The 26,801-nt window shown below is 60.7% G+C and overlaps 1 protein-coding gene and 1 long non-coding RNA gene across 2 annotated transcripts in view; both read right to left on the minus strand.

Moving 5' to 3' along the window:
- The window catches only part of PLEC (plectin), a 45,164-nt gene extending 34,512 nt beyond the window's left edge, over nucleotides 1-10,652 (minus strand). Inside the window, exon 1 of the mRNA XM_081816689.1 lies at nucleotides 9,963-10,652. Within this exon, the coding sequence (XP_081672815.1) occupies nucleotides 9,963-10,500 (538 nt within the window). The 5' untranslated portion in view covers nucleotides 10,501-10,652. The remainder of the gene's footprint in view (nucleotides 1-9,962) is intronic.
- Nucleotides 10,653-12,625: 1,973 nt separating this feature from the next.
- On the minus strand, nucleotides 12,626-26,790 carry LOC145721011 (uncharacterized). The gene is made up of 3 exons (XR_014144486.1): nucleotides 19,320-26,790; nucleotides 15,604-19,113; nucleotides 12,626-15,395 (listed from the first exon to the last, which is right to left on the minus strand). It is a non-coding gene; the product is annotated as an uncharacterized LOC145721011 (long non-coding RNA).
- Nucleotides 26,791-26,801: the final 11 nt, after the last annotated feature.

The following is a 26,801-nucleotide window of genomic DNA, read 5'->3' on the forward strand; positions in this document are numbered from 1 at the left end:
TGCCGCCCCGCCCCTCCGGCGCTCGGTCCTGATGCCCCCAGGTGCTGAGCTCCAGCCCTCGTGGCACACGGGCAGCTTTAGGCTGGTGCCGCACGGGACTCACTCGCTTGCTCGGCTCCAAGCAGAGTTGGCGTGACCACTCCCTGCCCGCTGGACTCTCTCGCTCGGCTGTCCCCGCCCCCGGGAGCCCCACCCCGCCCTGCCCACCCCCCTCCCCCCACAGAGGGAAGGAGGAAGGTGGCCCCTCCCCCACGGCCACACCCAGGGCCCCACAGAAACAGGAAACCCAGGGGTTTCCTCACCCACCCGCCCGCCACAGTCGCAGAGGGACACCCAGGGGCTCAACGGGACCTGGCATGCCGCTGCGCATCCACGCTGCCAGGACCACACACCATCCCTTCGGCCACCCCATCACAGGAAGGGGTGCCTGAGTGTGGCTGGGCCCAGGGCGCCCCCCAGGCCATACCTCCCTTCAGGGCTTCAGCCCAGGTCCAGCCCTCAGCCTGCCCACCCTGCCAGCTGGGACCCCAAGCTGAGTGACAGAGAGCTGGGGGGATGAGCTGACCATCTCTTTCTTGCAGCCTTGTAAATCACACCTCCTGACAGACCTGTGTGCCCTATGCCTGTGGCCCCCGCCCCCTGCTCAAGGGCCACTATGATCCTGTGCTGGCCTGGCCCTTCTGAGCTGCCCACCAGGCACGTCCTGGAGCAGTGCTCCCCCATCCAGAAGCACAGCACACGGCAGGGCAGGAGTGGGCACATAGCTGAGCGTTGACTCATCAGGCAGGACCGCCCAGCCCCAATCTGCAGGAACTCGGCCCGAGTTAGGGGGAGGAGGGGTGCAGGGGGCAGTGGGGAGCACGGGGTGGGGGGGCACGCCAGTGAGTCAGGGTTGGGGAGGGGGCCCTAGCACAGTGACTCACAGAAAAGGAAACCACACCTGGGGGCTGTTTGCAGTTGGGCGGGGCTCACAGATAGCAGCTATTCAGGGTTGTAAAGGTGGGAGGCGGAGCAAAGGGGCCCGGGTACAGCCTGGCTTCCTCCGGTCCGGCCAGCACTGGGCCTGCCCCAGCCACCCAAGCAGCCGCAAGAATTTTCCAGTCAGAGCATCTGGCTTGATGTGATCCAGCTGTGAGCCGCTGCTCACCCCCACCCTGAGCCTCCAGGCCAAGGTTCCCGGAAAAGCTCACCCACCCCCGTCCATGCTGCCCCTCTGTGGCCACGGGAGGGCGCCCAAACACCATGGGGCAAAGGGTGCACCAGCCAAGAAGAGCTGGTAAAACCCACCCCCCTCCGGCTCCCCGCATCTAAGTGACTCAGCCAGACACCCAGGCTTGGAGCCCCAACTCGGAACCTGGCTCAAGATGCAGGAAGGCCGTCCAGCTCTACAGTCCCCACACCCTCATCCAGGGCCTGGGGACCTGGGGAGGCTTGGCTGGGCCTGGCTCAGCAGTCCCCACAACCCCAGCAGACATCAGCTCTTCACCCTCCCAAAGCCCTCCCAAACCCCAAATCCGACCCCACAATACACCCACCTGCCCCCTCCCCCTCTGGAGCCTGCAGAAATGCCCCTTCAGAGGACCCCTTGTCCTAGCAGCCGCCCAGAGTTCCGGAAGCCTATGGTGAACACCTGCAATGTGCAGCCCCTGGGATAGTCCAGCACTAGTGGGGAGGCGGGGTCCCCACTGTCATTCTGGTGAGGAGCAGAGGACCTCTCAGTTCCCTGGGAACCAGTCGGGAGGTGGGAACAGGGAATTCTAGGGCAAGCAGGAGACGGGAGCCAGGCCCGCCACGCCAGTCCCCAGTCCAAGCCCCTTCTCCAGCTTTCTGCCACTCGGGGTCTCCAAGGATGCTGGGGTGGGTGGGCAGCCCCAGCACCTGTTTCCCCGGAGACGCTCTCCTGCCTCAGAGCTCCTCCTCTCCCTCCACCTCCAAAGCCTTTTCCTCCCAGCCCCGCCTACCTGCCCCTTGTCCCGTACAGGCTCCGTCCCCTGTCCATCAGATTCAGACCCCAAAACCAACAGACAACCGTTCCCAGGCTGGTTCAGCCTGTGTGCCCTCAGCCAGGCATACTGGCCTCCACGAGTGCTGCCGACCTCAGCGGGCCCTCCCTCTCCAGCACTGGGGCTCCTGCACCTCTGCTTGACTCTGTACTGTCCAGAGCAACACATTTTCTGCCACCAGCCAGCGTCCCCTAGAGCCGCCCACGACCCTCTGAGGGTCCTCCTTTTACAGATGTGGAAACTAAGGCTGGGGGTCCCACAGCTAGTGAAGACGCTCCTGGGATGGGAAACCTACCGACGGAGGGTACCCGCTGGCCAAGGAGAGCTCCAAGGCGGCAGAAGGCCTGGAGCGCCGCCCTCTTTGCCTCCCTCCCTCCCTCCCCCGGCGTCCTGACTGCCAACTGCCTGGTGCCCAGGGCAGAAAGAAACCTTGGCCAAAGCCCAAGCCGGCCCCGCCCACCTTCCCATCCCCCTTCTCCAGATAAGGAACAAACGGGGCCAAGGGTACCTCGCCTCCTTCCTCCCCAGGTGTTTCCGGAGCAGAGCGGCGGGGGGGCGAAGGGGGCGGGGCTGCACCTGGGCCGGGTTCCTTCCCGGTCCCGGCCGTTCCCTCGGAGACGGTGCCCCGCGCCACCCCCCTGCAGCCGCACCCACCTACGCAGCACAGCTGCCCGTGGAGGTAGCCCCTGCGGGCCCGCTCACAGCCCCCGTCCAGCCAGCGCGGCCGTTCCAGCACGACCTCCTGCAGGGCGAAGGCGCCTCCCGCCCGCCCCGTGCCGGCCGCAGCCATGAGCCTGGGCGCCCTGGGGTCGCCCACAGAGGAGAAGGAAGGACGGCGCGCAGCCTCTGCTCCCCAGCCCACGCCGTGAGGCTGCCGGCAGCGGGCGCACCGCCCAGACCCGAAGAACCTGCCCCTGGCGGGGCGCCCCGCCCAGCGCGCGCCGGAAAGCCGCGCCCCTACTTGGAAGGAGAGGACCCCGCTGGGCCCGGGGGACTGGCGGCAGAGGGAGGCTGCCCGACAGAACAAAGGGGCATGGGAACTCGCGGGATGCCCAGGTTCCCGCGGAGGGGAGCCCCGGGGGACGCCTAGGCGCCGGGAAACTCCCCTAGACTGACGCCCACGGACTGACGTTCTCAGAGGCTGGCGGTTGGGAATGGCGCCGGGAGCAGAGGGCTGAGAACAGCCAAGAACAGAACCGAGGCATCAAAGCCCCGAGGGGCACTGCAGGGCAGGGGGAGGGACACCCCAAGATAGCAACGGAACAGGAGCCCCTTCCCCACGTGGGGACAGGGGACAAAGTGCGCCGAGGGAGGGAGGAAAGGTCAAATCTATGGGGGGGAGAAGGCCTGGTCCCATGCATTTTATTGAACGCCCCTGCAGCTGAGTCACCCGCTGCTCCCCAGTCCCCAAAGCCACGCCTAGAAGCCCCATCCTGACTCAGACCTCAGGTCCAGCGAGCCTGGCACCCAAACTGAGATTGGGCAGACCCTCCAGGGGCAGCTCTGGCCACCCTCATCGCAGGCGAGTCCCTGCACCCCAGGTGCACCCAGGCACAGACCGGAGCACAACTCCAAATCCCTTAGGGTAGCCCCTCAGGCCAGAAACCCAATCCCCAGGGCCCCACCCTGCTCCATTCACCAGAGGAAGCAGGCCCCACCCCATCCTTGCTGGGCGGTCCACGGCGGCACCGGGCTAGCGCCCAGAGCGGGTGACTTTGAGCAGGAGGTGGGCAGAGCGCAGCCTGGCTGCCTGCCCCTTGGCAGTCCTGTGCCCCAGCTGAGGGCACTAAGGCCCAGCCCCACCTCAGTCCTGGGCAGGAGCCTCTCCGAGACCTGCCCCAGGGCACCAGCCCTGCCCCAGCAGCGGTGGTTTCTGTGTTGACAGTCTCTGTCCTTGGCAGCAGGGGAGAGGCCTTCCTCCTGTACTGCTCGTGGCCCTGGTCTGGAGCCCCCGCCCCCAAACTCCTCTTCACCCACCTGCCCAAGCCAGGGCTCCAGGATGCAGGAGCCACTGAACCCTGGCCCCACCCCCAGGGAAACGGGCAGGGTTTTCAATGCAGAAGACACAGGGGAGGAGAACTCTGCTCTCCCACTGTGGGCCGGTGCTTCGCTCGGGGACAGGAAGGGGAGGGGACAGGGAAATTCAGAAGTAGGAGGGGGCGGCCCCTCACCCCACCCCGCCTCCAGCCACCAGGCAGGGGCGGTGGCTGCTGGCCGCAGCCCGGGCTCGGCCCAGGTGGTAGCTGCCAGAGGCGCTTACCTTGCACATCCTGCACCCGCCAGCGCCCCCTGCGCCAGTGCCACACGGCGGCCAGGGTAACGACGTGGCCCACGACCACCAGTGAGGGAAACAGGCTGCCCGAGGGCTCCATGGCTCTGGGGCTGCACGGCTGTGGGCAGAGCGGGTGGAGCTGCCCTTCGGAACCGGCTGCGAGACACTGGGGGGACCCCTCCCTTCCCTGCTTGGAAGACGGCGGCGGGGGTGGGGGGCTGCTCCTCGGGACCTGGGACCGCCCAGCCTGCAGGACCGCCCTGCTGCACCGTCTGCCCGGCGCCCCGGGGATGAGTCCCGGCCGCGGCACCAACTGTGCTCCCGCCCACCTCCTGTCCCTCCTCCCTCCCGGCCACTCGGAGCTCCCCACCCACCTCCCGTGGCGCCCAGCTCAGCTGTCCCTACAGAGCTAGCACGCTCAAGGTTAGCGGGAGCCTTAACCCCTGCTTACCCACGGCCACACCCGCCGGGAGGAGGGGCCTGTGGTGACACGCGGCCCGGGCAGCCTCGGCAAAGCCCCCCCCATGCCTCCCCAGGAGGGGGACTGCAGTGTCCCAGCACCCCACTCTGCCTCCAAGAAGCCCTCTGGCGACGGCTGCCAGGTGCCCAGTGGGCGGGGAGGGACTGCCAGCGCCCCAGCCCCCACTGGCCCCCCAGGCTTGCAGCTGACCCAACCACCCCCAACGACAAGCACCCCACAGAGCCCCAACACCCCCATGTGGGACAGCGAACGGGGTCGAAGGGAGGGCTGGGGCGATGGCCTGGGAGGGCAGGGTGTGTGCAGGGAAGTAAGGACAGAGCCTCCGGCCCACCGCCCCCCGGACCCCCTGTGGGCTCTCACAGAGCTTCTGAAGACTGCGCCACCTACCCGGCAGGATCTTCATTAGGGACAGCAGCGGAGCCCGGGGGCAGACAGGGAGTGGGAGCAGGCTTGGAGAGGGTCACAGAGCCCGCGGAGGTGGCTGCGAGCCCCGTGGAGGCGGCGGTGGCGGGAGGGCACGGCTGGCCGAGCCGCTGTGGGCAGCAGAGCCTGTGTCCATGGGGGAGGGGAGGGCTGGGCAGGGGGCGGGGGGGATATAAATATCTGAGGAGGGCAAGTGAGGCCCGTCACTTGTCCAGACTTAGAACATGACGTGCAGAGCGAGGGCACTGGGGCCCAGTCTGGCTGGGCGGCGCCACCGGACACTCACCCCCAGGCCCCTGCCCATGATTCTAATAATAAGAAGCCACCTGGCGTCAGAGTCCACCTCGGAACCAGGCCCAGCCCTGACACTGAAGCTGGGGGGCTCGTGCCCATGGGAGGAGAGGCAGCCCCGGCCCCGCCCAGCCCTGCCACTCCGGGTGCAGGAAGTAGTGGGGGCACACTCGGGGAAGGACACAGGGCAGGGTGCTCAGCTCCCCTTCTCCCAGAGGACCCCACACAAGTCACTCAACACAACACCTGGCCCAGGAGAGACAGAGCAGCCTCCCCAAGGTCACACCACCAGCCAGACACCCGGGGTGCCCCAAACTGCGCTGAGGCGCAGGGACGCTTGCCAGCCCTCCAGCACAGGGCCATGCGTCCCTGCCCCAGGCTGCTCCTGATGCCTGCCCTGACCCCACCCCAGAGCCCCCACAGCCTCTGGTCTGCAGAAGGCCTGGCGCCTGAGGTCCCTGTCAGCCCGCATGCCCAAGCCATCCTGGAGACCCAGAGCCCAGCGTGGCCGGTAAACAGGACATGGGGGGTCACCATGCTACCCTCTCCTCCCAGGTGCCCTCGGGCCCTGGCCAACAAAGAGTTAAGGCCCAGATGGAAGGATTTATATCCCACTTTGTAGCATTTCCTGTGTGTGAAGCACCGTTCTATTTCAATCTCAGAGAACCCCACGAAGGAAGTCCTATGCTATTATTGTGTGGTACAGATGAGGAGCCTGAGGAAAGTGAGGGGCTTGCCCTTGGAGCCCACGCAGCGTCCGGCACGTGCGGTCACCCTGCAGCAAAGCACAGCAGACCACGCTCGGCCTCTGACCGCTGGGCTACAGGCACCATGGTCCATTTGGGGAGCCCAGGAGCTACGAGGAGAAGGTCGGGGCCGGCCTGCAAGCCTCCCGCATCTCAGAAACTCATTTCTGAAGGAAAATGGCCTGCAGCCGCTGGCTCCCATGGGAGCCTCAGAGCAGCCTCAGGACTCCACAGCCAGCTAGAGAACTGGCTCCTGAAGGCCAGAGGGCCCCTCCAGGGCAGTGGGTAGCCCCCCACCACCCACCTAGACAGGCCCTTTCACCTCCAGATGCCTCCATCCACCCCCACACCAGACACACTCCCCGGCAACTCTGAGAGGGAGACCAGCTCATTCCTGCATCTCTGCATTCTGATGTCCCAGGCAAGGCAGGCACCCCCAGCGGCCCCGGGGCCCCAGCCACAGGCTGCCCGGGAGATCCCAGTCCAGCCCAACTGGAGCCCACATGCCCACAGCGCCCCCCCACACACACACACTGGGGCTCTGCCCTACCTTGGCCCAGCTGAATCAGCTCCTCCATGCTGTACCTGTCCATGGCGGCTGAGCACGGGCCAAGCCATGGAGCAAGCAGGGAGGAAAGGCAGGGACGGCAGGAAGGAGGGAAGGGTGGGAGGCAGAGGGAGGGCTCACTCAGGCCCTGGCCTCCCCACCCAGCTCTGGGAGCTGTGACTCCTCCTCATGGCCACCCCTTAGTCAGTGAGCTGAGCAGGGCTGAAGCCAGCAGAGCCGAAGCCCGGTGGACCAACGGGTCCAACCAGCCTAGGTGGTACAGTGGACAGGCCTGCCCGAAATCCCTGAGGCTCAGTGCAGCCCACGGGGCCCGCCAGTCTTTAATGCCTGCCCTGACCAGCCCCCCCACAACAACCCCCCCCGCCCTGCCGTTCCCCCAACCCCCTTCAACACCCTCATTCCCCTAGCCCCCAGGGCCAGCCCCTCCCTCCACCACAGACCCCACAACCGGCTCAGTCCCAGCCCCCGTGGTCTCTAGCCTGGGCAAATGCCGTATCTGTGTCCCTGCCTCTGCCCTCCTCCATGCTTCTGCCCATGCAGCCGAACAGGACCCAGGAAAGGCAAATCTAATCCTGCCATACCTGCTCTAAAAGCCCGCCAGAGCTCTGCGGCTATCCCAGGGAACATGCACAGACCAGACACAAAGCTCGTGTTGTTGCAAAAACCTGTCCCACCACGTGGCGCTACACAGCCCTGAAAAAGAGCAAGGCGGTTCTGTGTGCTGACCCCGGGTTCCCTCGGGACACGAGCGCCACACGGGAAAGTCAAGGTACACTGCGGGGTGGGCCACCCGCTGCGTGGAACGGCTCTGTGCACAGTGCTGGGAGCACTCAGGCGGTACCTTTCCTTTATGAGCATCTCGGGTCATCTGGAGTTCTGAGCTGGGCAAAGCATCACTATTGGAAACGTAGATGAGCTTCATATATAAAAGCCCATGGCCTCGTCTTCCCAGCCCCCATCCTCCCCTCGTCCCTCCCTCTACTGGGCTGCTCTTCGTGGAGCAGGTGCTCCTCAGCAGTCAGGCTCAGCTCAGAGCACCTCCTCAGAGGGGTCCTCCCTGATTGCCCCACTGCTCATCCCTCATCTCAGGCCATCCCCAGATGGCGGGGGCCTCCCTGGCCAGGGGCTTGTCTGGGTCTGGCCGGCATTCAGCTGACCAAGCCTCGGATGCCTTCCCACACAGATGAGCAGACCACCACGGCTCACAGGTGGGGACGGAGGTACAGCACGCACATCTGACTGCCTCCCAGCGTCCGTGGCTCCCTGACCAAGGCTGGATGGGCAGAGGTGACCCGCTGACCGAGTCCATTCTGGTCATCAGTGCACTTGGCCCCACATGCTCCTGCCCTCACCCTTCTAGCAGCAGACTGGAGAGGACAGAGCCAGGGAGGAAGGGGTCTCTCTGAGAAGTCGGTGATTCTAGGTGCAGCCCCAGAGATGAGGATGTGCCCGCGCCACAGCCAGCACCCAGCATGCCCTAGGTGCCCCCCGGTAAGGGTGGCCCTCGGGTCCTGCGCTCAGCCCTTGGGAAGCCCACACCCGCAGGCCTGACTCAGCCCGGAGCTGGAGTTCATTTCCTGTTGGAAACTCTGAGCTGCCGCCTGTGGCTGCCGCTGGGAGGGAACACTGAGTCACCTCCATCAGGGCTGGGGGTGCCCTCCGCTCTGCCCACTGCAGCCACACCCAGTCCCCCATCCTGGCCCCACTACCATGTGCCCGCCCAGCCGCCCAGCCTGGCCACAGACAAGGAGGGAAGGAGAGAAAAGGAAAGAGGAGCTCACGCTCACCACACCCGTGACTCAAGACAGGGAGCAGGCTGGAGCCCCGGTGGCAAGGGTCGAAGGCCTCGGGGCTGGAACTTGGCCATCGGATGCTAGTCAGTGCTGACCAACACCCGGCCGAGCACTCACCGTCCCCTTGTGGGAGACACTGTCACCCCATCGACAGGAGTTTGAAGAGGCCATGCAACTTGTCCACGGCCATGGGGAGAGCCCAGAGACTATTCCTCTGGCCCACCACCTCACTGATCCTCCCAGATCCCATGGCACAGCCCTAGTGGGTCCAACCCAGACCACACAGGAACTTGAACAGGGGCCCCTATTCACCTGGCAGACTCTTTCCCACCCTGCCGGCCTCACGGCAGGCCCCCTTCCCAGACCCTTAGAGACCAGGTTCCTCCCCAGGTGACAAGACACAAAGATGGAAACAGCAGCCAAGCCCGACCTCTGCTGGGGCACCAGGGCCACCCCAAGTCAGCACCAAGGCCAGTGAGCTCTGAAAGCACACGTGTGAGCCTCAAGCTATATGGGACACGAGTCACCTGCCCACCTGAGTCCTGCCAGCGCAGCTGCTTAGGGACAGAGGGATGCCACAGAGGAAGGACACTGCGAAGGGTCACCTGGCAATCCCTGGGACCACAGGACCTGTTCCCCAACTCTGGGACCCACCTTCCACCATCTGCGCAGACCCAGGCCTGGGCCCAGCGCCCACCACACCCTGGCCTCTGGTCTGCTGGCAACGCTCCTGCCTGGGGTCTGCTCTTCTCCCCCCAACCCAGGGCTGCCCCCGGGGCTATCACCAACCCCACGCCGGCCACGCTCCCAGTCACAATACCACATCAGAACACCATATGAGCCCCAAAACCATGGGGGCAGATGTCACCGCACTGGACAGACCCGAGGCTCGGCAAGGTCAGGCAGTCCGCCTGGGCCACACTCCTAGAGAGCGGTACACCCGCCCCCACCCCGTCCCATTCTGGCTCCTCCCCTGCACACTGCCGCCTCACGCAGAGAGGGCCTAGGGGCAGCCAGGCCACAGGGACACACCGAGAAGGCCCAGGCCAAAGGCAGTGCCGGGACAGCGACTAGCTGGTGTGGGGCAGGGCTGTGCTCACAGCTGGTCCTGCCAGTCCAGGCGCCGCAAGCCCCACCCCTAGCCCCAGGGGGAGCCTGGGGATGGCCTGGCAGCGGCCCATGGGCTCCTCCTCGGCCTACCCGGCCCGAGGTCCTCAAGCCAGGAGGAGGAGCCACGTGGGTCCACCAGCAGGGCAGCCGACACCCTCAGGCAAACAGAGCACCACCTGCCGGTGTGAGCGACGTTCCCACGACCCCAGCCCACCAGGCCTGGGCCCAGGCACCCCATTCCCATCCCCCATGCCTGGGGCCAGGATGCAGCTGACCTGTGGCTGGGGCCGGCTCCGGGCCAGGCCTCACCAGGTTCCCTGGGGCGGTGGCGGGCACCGCAGGGGGCTCGGCTGCCCCCTCCTCAGGCTCCTTCCGGCGGTAGACCCGCCGCTCCTCACGGGCAGGGTCCTCGGCTGGCAGTGACCCCCACTTTGGCGGGCAGCCCAGGGGGCCCTGCACAGACTGCACATGAGGGGTGCGCCGCGCGGGCATCACCATGGCGACAGGGCGGCGCATGCGCTGCAGAGAGGCGGGCACGATCTCCGGCGGCAGGTGCAGGAACTGGCGCAGGTGGGCAATGCCCTCATTGGTGAGGTACCAGTAAAAGTGGCGCCAGGCGAAGGTCTCCCGCACCAGGCCCCGGGCCCGCAGGGAGGCCATGGCGCGCATGACCTGCAGGTTGCTGACGCCAGCGACGTGAGGGTGCAGGCTGCGGGGCCGCCGGTCCTTCTTTGCCACCATCACGCCTTCACGGAAGAGCACCTCATAAATGGCCCGCAGCTGGTCCAGCGGCATGAGCATACCCGCCACCATGGCTGCCAGAGCCCGAGAGGCGCGGGGACGGGCGGGGCACGGGGCGAGACACGGGCGGGCAGGCCACCACGCTGAGCTCCAGGGCACGGGGGCCGGGGCTTGGGGCTCTTGCGCCTGGCTCCCTGGCTCAGTGAGTCTCCGGCCAGCACTGCTCCCTGCCCGCCGGCTGCGCGAGCCTCCCGCCGGCCCGCCCTCCCTCCGGGACGCCCAGGCCGGCCCCCTCTGACTCAGCAGCACGGGCGGCCCCTCCCGCCCACAGCCGCCGGGGGCCTCGCAGAGTGGGGGGCACCTTGCCGCGGCAGCCACCCCAACAGCCCCCGTCCCTTCCCAGGCCCCACAGCTCTGACGTCAGAAATTACATCAGTTTCTAAACACTTCCTTCACGGTTCCTAAGTGGAGGCGGAGGGAGTCCGGTGGCAGCCATGGAGCAGGAATCTGAAGAGGTGGCAGCGTGGATCGAAGGGAAGCAGGGAGCAGAGAGGACAGGAGGGGTCCTCAGGCTGGGGACCCAACCCAGGGTTGTGGTCTCAGGGTTTTGTGGAATTATAAGGATCTGAAAGCGGGGGCTGGGCTGTCTGGGCCTGGGGGGGGCACTTGAGGTCTGAGGGGAGAGCTGGGGTGCGGGGAGGGGGGCAGAATCTGGGCGGGAAGTGGGTCTTGGGGAGCAGAGGCCTGAGGGGGATGGTAGTAGAGCTGCGGCAAAACATGGACAGGCAGGCGTGGGACGCCACTGGCTGCTGTCCCCAAACAGGCAAAGGGACAGAGCCCCCACCTCCACATGCCAGGCCCAGGACCGCAGCCGCCCCATTTAACACTTCCCTTGCCAAGCCAGATCAAGGGGGACGCAGGAACACAGAGTCTGCTGGGACCCCAAAACACTCTGAGCAGGGAACAGAGTAGGGGGCTCTGGGCAGGCCTTCCTCCCCCCCAACCCCCAGGCCAGCTGTTGGAAGCCAGAAACTCTCAGCTGCCGCAGAAAATCGGTCACCAAGTCCCGGCCACCCCAGGCAGGCCTGGTGTCCCTACCGCTGCAGACACCCTGCCCTGGGTGGCCGGAGTGTCCGCCTGTGGACAAGCCGGGCAGATGCAGGGGAGAGGAGCAGCACATCAGAAGAGGGTCAGGGGCCCAAGTGAAAGGGGGACCAGCAGCGGGGTCCACAAGCGGCTGCGGGTTCCACGTGAGGGCCCTGGGGCCTGGCAGGGCCACACCCATCAGTCACTTCCAGGCTCCCACCGCCGAGGCTCTAAGCATGGACATCCTGTGCCTCCCCCTATCGCACCCCATACTCCACCGACCCGCACCCAGATCCGCGCTCCCCCCCTTCGCCCATGCCGACACACCCATTCCCACCAAGCGCAGCTAGCCGGGGAACTGATTATAAATAGGGCAAATAGGGCGGGGGTGGGGGATCCCGAGGTGGGAGGCGCCCGCGGGCAGGCGGCCAACTGGCAGCGGGTGGGGGCGGGTTTATGGGGCCGTTGCCATGGCACCGCAGAGCCGGCTCCAAACAGCGCCCCCAACACACACACACACACTCACGCCGTCGTACACACGCGCGCGCGCACACAAACTCATTAGACACACACACGCGTGCGACAGTGCTGGCGGACGCGGCGGTGGAAACTGAAGGTACAGCCAACTGTCCCCACGGCCCCGCCCGCCAGCTCCCTGCCGCGCCCTCCCTCCGCCCCCCGCCAGTCCCCTGCAGCCTGGCGGGCAGGAAGCGGGCCAGCCCGCTAGGAGAGCGGCTCCGGGAGGACGCGCCGCTAGCGCGGGAGTGGACAGCGTCCACGCCCCTTTAGCCCAGTAGCGCCTGCGGACCCTCCCCGCCACCCGGGCTGTGGCTTCGGGAACCAGCACCAGCTGTGGTTCAGGACAGCACTCAGACAGTGGCCGGGCCCAGGGCTGTGTCCAGAGAACGCCCACTCTCCCGGTCTGTTCCTCAGCCCTCCCCCACAGGCCTCCTGCGCTCCCCCCTGCCCGCCCTACAGCCCCTCACTCACCTCCTGCTCTCCCTCCATGCCTACCCCATTCATCCAGGCCATCTTTCTGGCATGATTTCCCGACCTACTGCCCCCAAATCCCCAAGCCGCCCCCCAAACCAACCGATGCCCCCCTCCCAAAATGATTCCAAGCCACCCCCAAGCTCTCCCAAACACTTGGACCTAAGGTCTCTTCTGCTGCACAGACCTGCACTAGCAATGGCAGCAACGCGGGGAACCGCAGAAAGGGGGCGGGGCATGGTAGGGAATTCCCCCACCCCCACCAGCCCAGGCGCCCTCAGTGGATGAGGGGAGGGGCAGGTAGGAGCCCGGAGCAAGCTGTTCCTGGCAGCTTCGTCTGCTCCTGCACACCTCCCCCTGTCCCTCTCTGCGCCAGGGTGGGGGCGCCCCCGCCCCAAAGTCCCAGGGCTGGAAGGATGCCCTTTTCTGCCCCGCCCCCACCCTGCAGAACCGCAGCCGAAGTCGCTGATTCGGCACCGGGAGGGCCAGGGTGGGCGGGCCGGTTGGGGGGGGGGCGCAGGGCGGCCTCCTCCCCTCACACTCCAGGGCCCTCCCGGGCCCTCCAGGTTTCCAGGGCAACCAGTCGGAGCCCTCGGGCAGCCCCCAGCCCCCCCACCCCAGAACAAAGAGCCGCAGTGTGGACTTGCCCGGGGCCAGCCCGCCTGGCGCCTCCCCACAGTGATACCCACTGCCCTGGCCGGTCCCTTCGGGCGCCGAGCTGCGGGGCTGCAAAGCGGCAGGGAGGCTGGCAGGGCCGCAGGCGGGGCGGGGGCTCCGCAGAGGCCGGGAGGAAAAGGGGCGGACCCGCCGCAAAAGCCAGCTCTCACCTCCGACCCGCCTCCGCCGCTGCAGCAGCCCGCCCCGCCCCCCGACACTCACTGCAGGGCTGCAAGGCTGCAAGGCTGCAGAGCTGCGGCAAGAGTAGCCCCCGGCCAGCCCAGGGCAGCCCCCGGCCAGGTGGAGACCTGGCGGTGCATGGGCCTGGGGTCTCCCGCGGCTCCAGCTCCCCATCCCCAAGGCTACTCCCGGGACGGCAGACCTTGACCGCAGCCCTCCGCAGGGCTGCACCCAGATAGAGGTCACTGCCAGGTCCTCGCACCCTGGCTTGGGCCCCGTCCCCGGCCCGCACCTTTGAGGGAGCTGATCTCCTGCTGGATAGCTCGCGAAGGGTCCATGTCTCCACCGGGACTGAGGGCGGCGGCGCCGCCACGCAGAGTCCAGGCCCGCAACTCACTGCGCGGGCCAGAGCCGCAGCCTGGGGGAGGAGCCGGGAGGCCTGGGGCGGGGCTTGCCGGCTCGGGGCGGGGCTTGGGCTGACCAATGCGCAAGGCAAGGCCGCCGAGGCGCGAGCTCCCGCCGCGCCCCGCCCCCACCCTCCAGCCTCCACCTCGTGACGCTTGACCCCGCGAACTCCAGCTAGACTGCCGGATCCAGGTGCGCTCCGACGGCCCACAGTCCCTGGGCCTTGGCCTCTGCCACCCTCAGAGTGACCTCGGGTCGTTCGTGCACGTGGCTTCCCGGACCTCGAAGCCACGGCCACTCGCTCCTTGCAGGAGGTACCCACTGGTCTGCGCCACCTGGCGACCTCCTCAGCCAGCACCCTGGTTGTGGAGGGTCGGCGGATCCCACCAGGGCAAGGGCGGGAGGCCTGCTCGCAGTGGTACCCCGGCGCCCTGGACCTGCCCCTTGATCACCACTACTCAGGTCCCCACCTCCCCTGGCCCCGCGGTTCTGCCCCTGCCCACACTCCACCCTCTTCCCTGGGTGGCCGGCCGCTTCTCTGGGCCACCTCACCCACTCCTATGACTCAAGACGCTCTCCGTACTCTGACTCCTAAGATGTCATGTCCCGCAGGACTCCAAACTGCACCCCAGCCTCAGCCGCTCCCACTCAGCAAATTCCAGTCATGCTTGTCTTGGGATGCTTTTATCTTCCCAGCTCAGTGGGTACATCTCTACCCACGACGCAGTGGTGCAGGCCACCCCTCTTCGTGGCCAACCCCACGGGCCCTGGCAGCTCCACCTTCCAGTCTGCCCACTCATCAGCATCTCCACCAACTGCTACCTCCGGTGCAGGCCCCAGCACATCGCCTTGCAGGGTCCCCACCAGCAGCCCGAATGCTGAGCGCTCAGTCTCCTGACCGTCACCACCTGCCCCTGGGGCGAATGTTGGCACTGGCGGGGTGGGCACAGGGTGCGGCCCGTCTCACTCACTGCACCACGGGAAGCCATCAGTTACTGCAGGAGCCTTGCTCACACCTAGGGTGTCCACCCCAGGACTGCGCCCTGCCTTTCCACCCTGGCTCTCTGTGCTGGGCTGTGGGGGAGAGACACAGCCTCCACAAGATGTGGCCAGCCTGCCTCAGTCTCCTTCCAGGCCAGGCCACCCACCCTTACAGCCTGCACACCCACTTTAGGGGTCAACCATTCAGAGGAGTGTCCCTTACCTGGTCCCCGCCAGCTGGGCTGCCCACCTGTAAGTGGTCATTGCAGCCACGGCAACCGGGGCCGCTCTCAGCAAAGTGGCAGCAGCTGGAAGGCCCGGTGAGGAGGTGTTCTTAGCCTGCCCTGCCGAATCTGCCCCCCAAAGCAGCCACGTGGTGTGGCCTCAGAAGTGGGCAGCAGCCACGCGGACCCTGACAAGGCTCCACGGGACACGCTGAGCCCTTTCCTTGGTCCCTTATCAGAGCAGGCTTCCCAGAGGAAGGGGCAGTGACATGGGGACCAAAGGACAGGCTGCAGCTAGCAAGCAAAGGAAGATGACCACCCGTGCAAAGTCCCAGAGGTAAGAGAGGAGAGTCCGGCCAGCCCCAGAGAATGTGAAGACCACTGAAGCAGGCGAGGAGGGACTTCACTGGGGGTTCACCAAGCTAGGGAGCTCCCTCAAAATACCTTGGACAGGGGCGCCTGGGTGGCTCAGTTGGTTAAGCGACTGCCTTCGGCTCAGGTCATGATCCTGGAGTCCCGGGATCGAGTCCCGCATCGGGCTCCCTGCTCGGCGGGGAGTCTGCTTCTCCCTCTGACCCTCCTCCCTCTCATGCTCTCTGTCTCTCATTCTCTCTCTCTCAAATAAAATAAATAAATAAATAAAATAAAATACCTTGGACAAAGGCCTGGAAGCAGGAGATATGGACAGTGAGGAGGAAAGGAAGCAGGTTCTCCAGATCCAGTGCGTGAGACTGAAAGCTCCGGCCCACCCTACATCCTCAGCTTTTACCGGCCTCACTGCCCACGAGGCCTCATATGCAGGTCCTTAGGAGGGCAGATGGTCTGACCCGGCAGCATGGCTCTCTCATGCCTGCTAGAGCCTTATCAGGTCACCCGGGCCAGGGACTCAGACCTTGGATGATGCCAAACCATCTTGAAGCTTTCTGCAAATTCCAGGAGCCAGCTCATGCCCTCAGGGTCCCTGGAACCTGAGCTTAGCCTTAGCACCACAACCAGGCCCTCCCTCCTTCCCAGACCCTCTGAGACAAAGCCCTCCTCACAAGTCCTGTGAGACCCTGGTAGGCTTGGCTATGGGCCACCCCCAAGGAGGGGTCCCTGCCCCTGTCCCCACACACCCTCATCTATCATTCAGAAAGTCCCACTGCCCCCAAGACCCTACCTGCCCTCAGCATGGCACTCCTCCCGATGGTCCCCCCCGCCGAGCTTCAAAGCTGTCCCCCACCCCTATGGCAGCCTGTACTGCTGGGGCTCCCAGCAGGTGACTCAGGTGATCTCATGCAGGGGGCATGTGTAACAGCTGTAGCTGTGTGAGCAGACACCTTCCACCTAGGTGGGCAATCACCCAGGGAAGACCTGACCCGGTGCGACCCAAAGACTGAGCCCGCAGTGGGAGCACGGGGGCCATCTCGCCCCACAGCCACAGCCCAGGGTGCCCCTCCACCTTGGGAAGCTGCTGGGCTGGGGCAGGAGGAGAACCTTCTGCCTGGGAGGCCACCCCTTGCTGGATGATGACGGCAGGAACTCGGCCCGACCAGCCGCTCTGGGCGGCTCCTGGGAGGTCTAGGCTCACTACGCCGGCAGGTCGGGCGCCTGCCAGGGCTCCTGCGGATCCTGGGCAAGGCCTGGGCGGCACCGAGGTCACCTCTTCAGGCCCCATCCAGCTGTCTCCATGCAGCCCCCTTCAAGAATAGCCCTGTTACCAAGCACCTGCCAGAGACTTTGGTGGGGGATCCTGGGTCTGGGTCCCACATCCCGTGCTCCGTCATTCTGCCCCCAAATATCTTTCAAACCCATCCTCATCTGCACGCCCACCGCTGCGCCACTTCCCTTCTCAGCAGGCTGGTCCTGGCAGCCCCCAGAACACGGCCATGCGCACACCAGGTCCCACCACAGCCCCGCTGGCACCTCCCGCCCTGGGCTGCCCTGCCCCCCGCAGCATAGTGGACCCTGTCTCCGGGCCAGTGGAGTGTCCCACCACACGCACCCCTCTGCCAGTCCCTCCCAGCAGGGACACTCAGCTGGGTGGCCCCGGCGGCTGCCTCAGCATCGCCAAACCCCAGACCTGGACACGCGGGCCTGGCCGTGGGGGCAAAAAGGGAATGATCTCTCATGGTGCCAGGATGAGGTACTCCCAGGACCTCTGTTAATATAGTTTTGCCTCATTAATAGATTAAAGAAGAAAACCTGTATATGGATCTCAAAAATGCTGACAACTCATTTGATAAAACCCAGAGGCAGTTCTGATTTTTTTTAAAAAGTGGCCCAGTAAACCAGGAAAGGCGCACACTGTTTACAAAAGACCAGACAGGCTCGTCGGGGCTGTCCTCCCAGGCCCCCTCCTGGTCCCACAGGACATTATACAGTGGGACAGGGAGTGTTGCAAGGAGCAAGCCAACGCGCCACACTGCAGGGCCCTCGGGGCAGTGGTTAGGGACACCTCCTAAACCCACTGCCTCCCCCTCGGCTTCCGCGAGGTTGGTCCAGGGCAACCTGGACCCTGTGAGGGCAAAGGAGGCCCTGCAGGAGAAGCCCAGGACAGAGAGCGCTCACACATGCTGGCATTTCCTCCTCTCAGCACCAAGACAGACTCCGCGGACCACCTATCAGAACCCATGAAAGAGCTCGCTAAAGCGGCTGGCTTGAGCCAAACCTCTAAAAGACCCAAGGGGTTTCTTATAGGCCAGCAATAAGGACTAGAAAAACATAAGGGGAGGGACGCCTGGGTGGCTCAGTCGGTGAAGCGTCTGCCTTCGGCTCAGGTCACGGTCCCAGGGTTCTGGGATCGAGTCCCACATCGGGCTCCCTGCTCCGCGGGAAGCCTGCTTCTCCCTCTGCCTCTGCCTGCTGCTCACCCTGCTTGTGCTTTCTCTCTCTCTCCTTAATAAATAAAATCTTTAAAAAAAAAAAAAAAGGAAAGAAAGAAAAACATAAGGGGGAAAAAAAACCTTCATTTGCAATGGTAGATATAGATAAATAAAAATCCGTCAGAACTCGAGGGCAGAAAGCCCCCCATGCATAAAGAAAGACCGGGGGACTCATGCTCCCCAGTGCAGAGGTCCAACGCCCCCCAAGCTAAGCCCTGCAATTCTGATTGGCCCTCCCACTGGCCCCATTGGGCTCCTCTGTTAACACGGCCTCACGTACTCACGTATACGATGTTCTAGACCAGCAAGGTTCTATCGGCCATTTGAAACGGTAACATGGGCGCTGGGCAGGTGTTGGGAGTGAGACGCAAGTGCAATACCTAGCAAAACCTCAGAGACTCTAAATACCGTGTTTGAATGGGACACGTCCCCCCGACTCAAACACGGAACGCTGGCTGGAAAGGCTCCTTCCCACCCACACGGTGTGAGAGTCGCTGGGGCTGGCTTCCTGTTTATTCCTCTGCGACTTCTTTATGGAAAATCAAGCAAATACAAACACGATTCTTGCTTTTCCTCCTTTTGACGCAAAAAGTGACACCTCACACGCACCATCCGACCCTTGCTTTGCCATCAGCCCCCAGCACAGAGACGTCCCCCGGCTGCTGGCGGAGCCCTCGGCTCTCCCCCAGGAGCCCTGTCGCCACAAGGACCCCCAGGAGCGTGGTCCCCTTGGGCGCCCATCTGATAGGCACCGTCACTGGCCTGGTTCCCACAGCTTCCCCAACACAATCCAGAAATCCAAGTGTTGGGATTTTTGCCAATCTGATACATAAAAAATGGTATCTTGGTGTAGATAAGGCTTACGTTTTACACACGATTTGATCCAGAAATTCTATTTCGAACAGTAGTCATAGATACACCCAACCATCCAGCTACAAAACTGCTCCTTGCAGCTGCCCTAATATCAAATAAATAAATAAATAAATAACCTTAATGTTGTATGAGAGCAGATTAGTTTAAACACAATATGGTTGGTGCCTGATTGTCTCAGTCAGTAGAGAGAGCAACTCTTGATCTCAGGGTTGTGAGTTCGAGCCCCACACTGGGGGTAGACTTCACTTAATAAAAAAAATTTTTTTTACATATGATATAGTTACGCTACAAAGGAATATTATATTATGTTACATTGTAAGTAAATGTTATAGAAAGATGTCCATATTGTAATATTAAGTAAAAAGAAGTTACATGTGTCTAAAATACTCTATAATGCCAAATTATAAAATTATAAATAAATTGTACTACAAAATACTATGCACATTTTTTTTTTTAAGATTTTATTTATTTATTTATTAGAGAGCGAGCGAGAGAGAAACAGCGTGAGTGAGGAGAGGGTCAGAGGGAGAAGCAGGCTCCCCGCTGAGCCGGGAGCCCGACGTGGGACTCGATCCCAGGACCCCGGGATCGTGACCTGAGCCGAAGGCAGTCGCCTAACCAACTGAGCCACCCAGGCGCCCATATGCACATTTTTTAAAACCAATGAGACAGAAAAGAACAGAGCCACAGAGGAGAAGCCATGTGAAGACAGGGGATGCAACTGCAAACCAGGGAACGCCAATAGCCACCAGAAGCTAGAAGAGATGAGGGAGGTTCTCTTCTAGAGCCTTCCCAGAAAGCATGGCCCTACCAGCACCTCGATTTTGGACTTCTGGCCTCCAGAGCTGAGAGAGTGCATCTCTGTGTGTGGCAAGTGTTACGGCAGACACAGGACACTAGTCAACCTTTTGTTCCTGGGGTGGGTGATCAATGCCTGAGCGTGTGCTGTGGCTCCGGAACTGGGCCATGGACAGAGGCTGGGGGACTCCAAGGAGCATGGCAGAAAAAGCTTGGACTGCCATGGACAGACTGTTGGCAGAAACATGGATGCTAAGCGTGTTGCTGGTAAGGATTCAGAAGGAAGTGAGGAACACATTCCTGGAAATCAGAGGAAAGGCGATCCTTATCAAATAGTGGCAAAAAACATGGCTGAACCATGTTCCGCTGTTGGGTGGAAAGCAGAACTTGTGAGCAATCTTTAGCTGCGGAGATTTCAGGTGAAGTGTGGGAGGCGTGACCTGCCTTCCTCTTGCCGCTCACAGGAAAGTTCAGGAGGACAGACGTCCGTCGAGGAAGGGATGGTTAGCACTGGGGACCCAGGAGAGTCACGACCTGTTCAGATCTCAGAATATGCTAATGTTGGGAAAGCATGCCCTGGAGAGACAGCCAAGGGTGACTGGACAGCCTTCTGCTGAAGAGATTAGCTGTCTGGCCCATAGGTCCACTCAGCCGTCTCAGCAGGAGCTAGGAATGGAGTGGGGTCATCCAGAAAAGATCTGGGAGACCCTCTTGTCTAAGGACATGGGTCCCCGTGACAAACACGGGAGACCCACGAGGTGTATGCGAACGTCATACCCACAGAGACACCACCAGCTTGGAGGACGGGACAGAGACAGGACACAACGAGGAAAGGCAATTAGGATTCTGGGATTCTTCAGGCAGGAAAAGGGCTGACAGCACTACTCAGCTTCAATCCTGTGCTGCCCTTCAAGGAAAAGGAGACAGGACTCCACGAGCAGAGCCTTGGGCCCAGAGCGGGAGCCAGAGAGCAGAGCATCCAGCCACAGAAGAGGAAGGAATTTGCCCTGCAGGTTTCAAACTGGCTCGGACTGTGAGCCCGTGCTCACTTTCTATTTCCCCCTTTTGCAATGAGGACGTCTACTCTGCCTGCCCCACCATTGTATTCCGGAAGCCTAAGACTAGCTTACTAGATTCACAAGTCCACCGGCAGACAGGAATTCTGTCCCCGGGTGGACCGTATCCAGAGCCTCTCCTAGTCCAGACTGAGACACTTTGGACAAGACGTGGGGCTTTTGAGCTGCTGAAATTTAAGTGAGGTTTTGAACTTGAGTCAATGCTGTAATGGGCTGATGCTTTGGGGGATGGTGAGAAGGGGTGAATGTATTCTGCATGTGACACACATGAATTTTAGGGGGCCAGAGGGCACACAACAGTGGCTTGAATGGTGGTCCCCAAAATACATGTCCACCTCCAAATCCCTAGAGCCCACGAATGTTATCTTATTTGGAAAAAGGGTCTTTGCAGTTATAATTAAGAGTCTTCAGATAAGATCATCCTGGATTACTCGGGGAGGCCCTAAATCCAATGACAAGGATCCTTACAAGAGAAAGGAGAAGACACAGGGAGAAGGCCGTGTTGAAGACAGAGCTGCAGTCACACCCAGGGAAGGCTGACGGCACCCGGGAGCTGGGACAGGTAGGAGCAGCCCTACAGCCTCTGAGGGAGTGTGGCCCTGCTGACACCTTGATTTTGGACTTCTGGCCTCCAAAACAGTGAGAGAGTAAAGTTCTGTTGTTTCAGGCCACCAGGCCGAGGCAACTTGTTATAGCTGCTGCAGGAACCTAGGAGAAGGGCATTCTTGGGGGCTAGCTGTACTCCACGGCCAGGCATGAGTTGTCGTAGTAATAACCACAGTGAAGCTCAGTCATGTCCCTCAAGGCTAACTCTGGTCCTATAAGCTTTCCCGAAGCCATCCACTTAACAAGAAAGGAGAAAAAAGGATACGTTTCAATAGTTCAAAATACACATTCATTTGAAAAACAAAAACAAAGAACAGAATAAAGACTCTAAGAGCCCCACACGAGAGACACCTCCTGTGGACACTTCTCTCGGGCTTCCTACCGGGGGCCTCACACCTGCCCCCTGCGGGGCCGTACTTCCAGCCCTGCACCATGTGCGCCAACGGGCGTCCTAGAGGGCCGACCCTCCCCCGCTGTCCCAGGCACCAGCGCCCCCACCAGCCCGCACGACCCAGACTCCAGACCAGCTACACCAGACGTCCTGCTAGGGCATTCATTTCCTGCAGAATTGGTCCCTGCCAAGAGCCGACCACCCAGCTGGGACAACTCTGCAGCTAAAGCAGGCCCCAAGCTCCCACAGAGGAGAGGGCCAGCCCTACAGGCTCCTGTCCCATGTCTTCTGGGTGGGCACCTTCTTCCCATCACCTGAGAACGAGTTCCGGACCTCCCCTCCACCCGGTCCACCAGCAACCTGGGCCCCCACCAGATAACCCAGTGCCTGCCCCTCTTGGGTCCCCAGCCTCACCACCCACAACCCCACCAAACACCCACCACACTGGCTGCCCCGCCCCCGTGTCTCCCTGTCCATGGTGGGCCTACAACTGGCCCCCACTTGCATCAATGCTCTCCAGCCTCCTTGAATCCCTTCTGAAGGCACCCAGATCCTGCCCCCTACTGCTAGCTCCCCTCAGGCTTTATGGGGAAACCGAGGCTGGGGGCACCATCACCCACACCTTCCCACACCCTAAGGCCTGACGGCCCCAAGCCCTGCTCATTCCACAACACCCTCAATGGCAAGGGGTGATCACATTCAGCCCCCAACATGGGCAGATGGGTAAAGGAGAGAGATCACCCAGCACTCAGCAATGCCCATACCCCCGATGGCCACGGATGCCCTCTGGGCCAAGGCCTTCCTGCCCCAGGGACCTCGGCCAGTGTTCTGCCTGCGTGCCACCGCTCTGTCCTGGAAGGTGTCCTCCCTCCCACACTGTTGGACACCTTCCAGCCTTGCACCCCTCTTCTTACCCCTACATCGCCCTTGGCACCTCCAATCTGACTACACCTTCAAACAGGTCTCACCAAGGTCCCCAGTGTCCCTTATCACCAAGTGCTGGGCACTCTTTGGGCCTTGTCCTGCTCGAGACTCCTCGCCCAGGTAGCCCTCCCCTGGTTCGTCACCCCTTCCCATTCACTGGGCTGCCAGGACCCCATGATATGGCTCTGCCCCTGCTTCCCCAGCTGCCCCAAGGCTCAGAGCGTGGGCCTTTTCTCTTCCTCTTGAGGGCCCCAAAGCACTGCCCCAGACTGGCCTCCCTCAGCTCATCCAGCCTTTTCCAGCATCTCGGAGTCTCCGTAGGCTTGCTCATCTCCAACACCTACGCCCAAAAGCAAACTCCCATTCTTCTGCCTTCCCTGTTGCAGAAATGCTGCTCCATTCCCAAGCTGCTCTGCATCTCCTCGGCTCCCACCGTGCCTTCTGCCACCACTGGGTCTCTCCTCAGCAACTGCTCTGGGGGCACCCAGGAGTCTTCATGCCAGACCAGGATTCCCACTGGCTCGGGGTCCACTTCTCCCTCCCATCCATCCATTCATTCTTAAGCCATGCTTGTCTTATAACAGAGGTGCAGCAGGACATGGACCCTGCCCTCAGGAAGCTGAGTTTCATGGGAAAGGAGATAGTCAAAATCCTCCTTGTCACCCACTAACCCAAGTCCAGACCCTGAGCACAACACCCCAAGTCTCCCACACACTTCAGCCCCGAACAAATTCCAGATAAAGAGGAAGATGTTAGAACACAAACACACCAGAACTTGAAAACACTCTCAGCAACTGTTTTTATAAAAGAGGAGAATCCTGAACAGGACATAAAATTCAGACATCATAAAATAAAAGACTGGGAAATTTTTTAAGTTGATATGGCTAAAGACACCGCAGACAGAACTAAATGACAATCAGCCAAAACTGACGCATGGTGTGAGAAGTCAAGACAGCAACTGGGGACACAGGACCTTTTAAGAGGCTAAGAAGCTATTTTCATGATCTCAGTGCTGATCACAAGGAAACTGAAATTTAAGTAAGCCACGTGTGTATAATTTGTAGGCTTTTCTGGAGGAACGTTTTATTTTGATAAAAGTTTACTTACCAAAGGTAACAAACTGGGAGAAAAATTTGAAACATATATAACAAACAAGGAAGTTAATCTTCATAATACGTAAAAAGGTCTTTTTTTTTTTAAAGGCTTTTTGAAAAGATTGATTGATTGATTGATTTTAGAGAAAGAGAGGGATCGAGCAGAGAGGGGGCAGAGGAAGAGGGAGGAGCAGAGAAGCAGACACCCCACTGAGCACAGAGCTGGACACGGGGCTCAATCCCAGGACCCTGAGATCATGACCCGAGCCGAAACCAAGAGTCCAAGAGTCGGAGGCTTAACCAACTGCACGGTCCAGGCACCCCTGGAAAGAGCTCTTATAATTCAAAGAGAAACACATCTTCCAGAAAAATGAACTTTTTTTTTTTCCAACCCTGATCCTTACCTGCCTCCCTCCTAGATCTGAACAACGGTTTTGAGAAGGCAATTCATAAAAGAAGAAAAGTGAAAATAGCTGAGAACTACAAAATGATGTTCACTTTATTTACCGATCAAAGAATGCAAATTAAAACAGTTCGGATTTTCTCATCAATCAGTTGGCAAAGAATTGGAGAACTAGTGTGTCTTGTATCTGCGGCGCTCACCTACACCAGAGGGCAATCTAGAAATAGAATCATTTTTTTTAACGATTATTTTTTATTTTTTATTCATCTGACAAGAGAGAGACACGCTCCAGGGGAGCAGGAGAGGGAGAAGCAGACTCCCCGTTGAGCAGGGAGCCCATGTGGGGCTCGATCACGGGACCCTGGGATCACGACCTGAGCCAAAGGCAGACGCTCAACGACTGAGCCACCCAGGTGCCCCGAAATAGAATAATTTTTAACGATAAGCCCAAATGTCCATATAAAGGGACCAGGGAAATAAACTGTGGTGCTTTTAGGTAATGGAATATTTACTGCCCATGAAAAAGCCTGAGGGGACCAAGAGCATTCCTTGGGGAAAAAATAATCATTCCAACAAATGGTGCTGGGACAGCTGGATATCCACAAGTAAAAGCATGAAGTTGGACCCTTACCTCATGCCACACTTAAAAATTAACTCAAAATAGATCAAAGACCTAAATGTGAGGGCTAAAACTATAAAACTCCTGGAAGAAGACCTAGGCATAAATCGTCATGACTTTGGAATAAGCAGTAATTGCTTAGATACGATGCCAAAACCACAAGCAAAAAAAACCAGACCAATTGGACTTATGATAATTCAAAATTTTATGCTTCAAAGGACACCATCAAGAAAGTAAAAAGACAACCCGTAGAATCAGAAAATTTTTGCAAATCCTGTATCTGGTAAGGGACATATATCTAGAATACATAAAGAACACCTACAACTCAACAACAAAAAGATAAAAACCCAATTTAAAAATGGACAAAGGATCTGGACAGATATTTCTCAAAAGAAGGTACACAAATGACCAATAGGCACATGAAAAGGCACTCAATGTCATTAGCCACCAGGAAACATAAGTCAAAATCACAATGAGATCCTCCCTCTACCCACCAGGACTGAATGTCTACACTCAAAAAGGCAGGTAAGCCTAAGTGTTGGTGAGGACGTGGAGAAATTGGAACCCTCACATGCCATTGTGAGGAGCGCAGGATGGCGCAGCTGCTGTGGGAAACAGCCTGGCAGTTCTTCTGACGGTTAAACATAGAGTTACCACGTGACCCAGCAAATGCACTCCCTCGTGTCTACCCAGGAGACATGGGAACATGGGTCCACACAGAAACTTGCTCACAAATGTCCACAACAGTATTACTCGTAATGGGCAGAAGGTGGAAATGGCCCAGATGTCCATCAACTGATGCACAGAGAAACAGAACAGGTACATCTATACCGTGGAGTATGATTCTGCCATGGAAGGAATGACGTCCTTCACACGCTACACCATAGGCGAACCTTGAAAACATCATGCTAAATAGAAGAAGCCAGATACAAATGGTTTTATTCCACTTATAAGAAATGTCCGATACAGGCAAATCCTTGAGAGATGGAACGTAGATCGAGGTTTGCCAGGGGCCGGGTGCGGGGATGTCAGTGTTCTGGAATTGACTGTGGTGATGGTTTCACAAGTCTCTTAATATGCTAAAAACCACTGCCCTCCCTCCCTCCCTCCCTCTCTCTTACACACACACACACACACACACACACACACACACACGCTGCAGTCGCCCCAGCCAGTGAGACTGGGGGCCAGAGGTGTGACTGTAACTGGGTTTTTTTTGTACTTCCATAGTGTGGTCATTGTTTTGTTTTGTCTTGTTTCCTTTGAGCACATTGTACTTTTGACAGTAAACACAGACCGAAAGTCCTCTCCAAAGAGCCCAGACAACCACTAGCCTGGCTCCTGCTGGCTGAGCCCTGGTCACCAAAGACGACACCCCGTGCTGATCACCCACTCACCCACGCGAGCCCCCTGCAAATGCTGGCTGAGGGCCTGGGGTGGCACCAGGGACACATGACCCAGCTCAGAGTCTAGGCCCGGAAAAGGTGGGACATGTGAGGAGGGTGCCGGGCATGATGCCAGTCCTGCTAGGGAGGGAGAGAAGCCCCTCCAGCTGAGTCTCGAAGAAAACATAACACACATGCTGGGCCCATGCCCTGCAGACATGCTGATACCCCTCCCAGGGCCTCTCCGGACCCACCTTCTCCCCAGGCCTTCTCCCCAGGCCTTCTCCTCAGGCCATGCAGGATCCCTACCCAAACCTCCTGCCTGGAGGCCCTGCCCCCCACCCCAACCCCACCCCCATGCCACTCCCCAACCAGGACCACCACAGCAGCTTTGTCAGAACACCCAGGTGCTGCTCTCTGATCCACATTGACTCTGTGGCCACCCTGCTCCCAGCCCCACGGGACAACCTTAAAGTCTCCACCCCAGCTTCCCCAGGCCCTCCTGGCTGGCTCCAGTCCCTGCCCTGACCCATGGACAGGCCCCTGGCCCTATGCACACAGCACCATGGGGGACTTGGGCTGCTCCTTTACCAGCAGCCTTACCCCATTCACCTGACCCACCTGGATTCTCCCTCACCCCAAACCCTCCCTGCCCTCCCACACCCAGCCTCTGAGCTGCTCTAGGCCAGGCTCTGGGGAACTGGGAGTCAGGACAGCCCTTGCAGTCCCTCTCCCACAGGGCACCCAGAGCTCTCCCACCACAGACCCAGTGGCTCCAGCCCCACGTGGAATCTTCCCTGGAGAGAAGGCGGGGGCG

The sequence above is a fragment of the Leptonychotes weddellii genome, chromosome 4 (genome assembly GCF_054177405.1).
Source record: "Leptonychotes weddellii isolate Sample4059 chromosome 4, ASM5417740v2, whole genome shotgun sequence".
NCBI lineage: Eukaryota > Metazoa > Chordata > Mammalia > Carnivora > Phocidae > Leptonychotes > Leptonychotes weddellii.